General features: G+C 33.6%; 1 protein-coding gene across 1 annotated transcript in view; it reads right to left on the reverse strand.

The window, feature by feature from the left end:
* The window catches only part of LOC137976790 (uncharacterized), a 62348-nt gene extending 60113 nt beyond the window's left edge, over window positions 1-2235 (reverse strand). The window contains exons 1-2 of the mRNA XM_068824133.1: window positions 1413-2235; window positions 1084-1123 (exon numbers count right to left, since the gene is read on the reverse strand). Coding sequence (XP_068680234.1) covers window positions 1084-1123; window positions 1413-1460 — 88 coding nt within the window. The 5' untranslated portion in view covers window positions 1461-2235. The remainder of the gene's footprint in view (window positions 1-1083; window positions 1124-1412) is intronic.
* Between the last annotated feature and the right edge of the window lie 146 nt (window positions 2236-2381).

Below are 2381 nucleotides of genomic sequence, written 5' to 3' on the forward strand. Positions count from 1 at the left end.
TTTCTGTAGATATATTATCAAATTCCCATAACTGACAGAAAAAAGTAACTTATGGCATTCAGTAAGGAGAATTAACATTCAGATCTTGGGAATGAAACGGTTAATTGTTTTTTGCCTGTTGTGATTAGCTAAAGAAATCACTTCGATCTTGGTTTTCCCGAACTAAATTGAAAACCGCTCTATCCTAATTGCTAGAGATATCTCTTCTAAACAACCCTGCAAGAATCTCATACCACAAATCAAGATAGACAGGCACATTTACCAGATCTGAGCTAGTAACTAGAACTAGGTTAGAAACACTTCGACCGGCATTCAGGACCATGAAAAACTAATCGTTCAAAGAATTAAAACCTTATGCTCTTAACCACTTTATTGCACAATCATCCATTCAACATTCCCTGATCAATTTCTGGGAAGTTAGATCAGTTGATTTAACAATACTAAGGCCACCTACAAATTTTAAACGCACTTTAAAAATAAGCACTATTATCCAAAGAATAGATATCAGGGTCTTTCACAGGCTTTCAATTGATTCTTTTCCTTCTTCTATGTTTCTGCATAAACTAAATAATTAATTTAAAACCAATGCACACAATTATTAATTACATAAATCTTTCTGGAGCAAAGACTTTTAAATATTTTATAGCACTAGAAAAACGTCCTTTCTTCGCAGAGAAGCACTAATTTCAGATGTTTTGCAAACTCCATAAAGCGACAAAATAAATGTACCTTCCGAGATTTACCAATGTTCAAGAATCGTTACACAAAAAATACCAAGTCAGCAAAAATGGCAAGAAATTGCGATATTTATATTAAGTGTTGCAACTGTGTTTTACGGTATACATTTTACTCTAATTGTTCTCGTAATTGGCCTTTAAATGTGATGTTTAAACCACGTCAGTTTGCGAAGACCGGGTTACAGCAACAAGAAGAGTAGACTCCAGTGGGAATTCTGGATCTTTCCAAGTCTATAAGAACACTTGATGCCGTTTGAATGATTGTTTTACACTTGCCTCTTGAAATATGAACCCAGAATGCAACGACAAAGAAATAAAATTCGTTTAAAGCAAGAAATTGATTTACCTTCTGGGCGGACCTGCATCCTCACGGTTGAGACAGGGATCTAGAAAGAAAAGAGAAAATTTCTAATTCTATTTTTTTCAACACGGTTGGAGAAAAAAAAAAGAAAAACAAGAAGAAACAGCATTAAATTTGCAATCTTTCTGTCAACAAATAGGAAATAATATTTAAGATTCGAAAGCATGAAATAAACTATCAACGAACAGTTAATTTGCGCTTTCAAAACAGAATAAATTTGTATTGTAAAGTATGTATTCCTTAAGTTGCACTCATATTCAGAAAATAAAAACTACATGACACAAAATAAATAAAGAAGAAAGATCAGGACTTACGGCAAAAAATACCCCGAGTAGGTAGCTGACAAAGAAGATGAATTTCATTATTGATGCGGCAATCTAAACGCCTTGTCTTTGTAAAAGAAAAGAGAAAATATAGTAGAGGTATTCAATCTTCTTCTTGCCTGACCAGGACTAAGATAAGAGAGTTCCTCCGCCAGCATCAGCAAATGTGCTTGCTTCTCATTGGGTAAAGACAAAACAACCCTCTTTACCATTAAAACTAAACAACCAATACGGTTGGTGATGAAGATAATTACCTCGCTCCACTACTTTATAGAGAAATCATATGATAAATAGAATTCGATTTCTGGAAAATTCTTACGTTGCAAAAAAAAAACTTTATGTTATGCAATAATGTTTTATTTTTAGTTGCCATTTCGCAATCATTGCCGCATTAGTGCAGACAAGGTTTGTAGATGTAATAACCATTAATGAGTTTTTTTTTTTTTGAAGACGTTCATGTTACGAGAGAATGTAAGTTAGACCCGTTTTAAACGTGCCCAATTTAATACAAATGAGAAAAATCAATTGTTTTCGCTCATTTACATTAGATTCGGCACATGTGAAATGTGATGTTTAAAATGGGCCCTAGAGTTCAAACAAGTTTCTCAAAATGAAGATAAGAGAAGACAAGTTTCATAAATTTATTTCTCGAGTAATCATCCTTAGTTAATTAACGCATAATGCGATAAAACGTGTTAATTAACAACCGCTAGCGCTTATTTATTAAAATCGTGTAAACGCCCAGGCCGATTTTAAAGAAAACTCTGAAAACCACAGCAAGAAAGCTAATCATTTAAAAGCAAGATTTTTTTGTTGTCTCAAAGCAACCACTACTTAGTTACTGTAGCGGAACAATTATGTACTCATTTAAAAAACACCGCTTTCTTGACGTCATATATGAAGACACGAGAAAACACCTGTCTTTTTTTTTTTTTTTTGCACCCACTCTCTGGGTGCACG

This window comes from Montipora foliosa, chromosome 11 (assembly GCF_036669935.1).
Source record: "Montipora foliosa isolate CH-2021 chromosome 11, ASM3666993v2, whole genome shotgun sequence".
Taxonomy (NCBI): Eukaryota; Metazoa; Cnidaria; class Anthozoa; order Scleractinia; family Acroporidae; genus Montipora; species Montipora foliosa.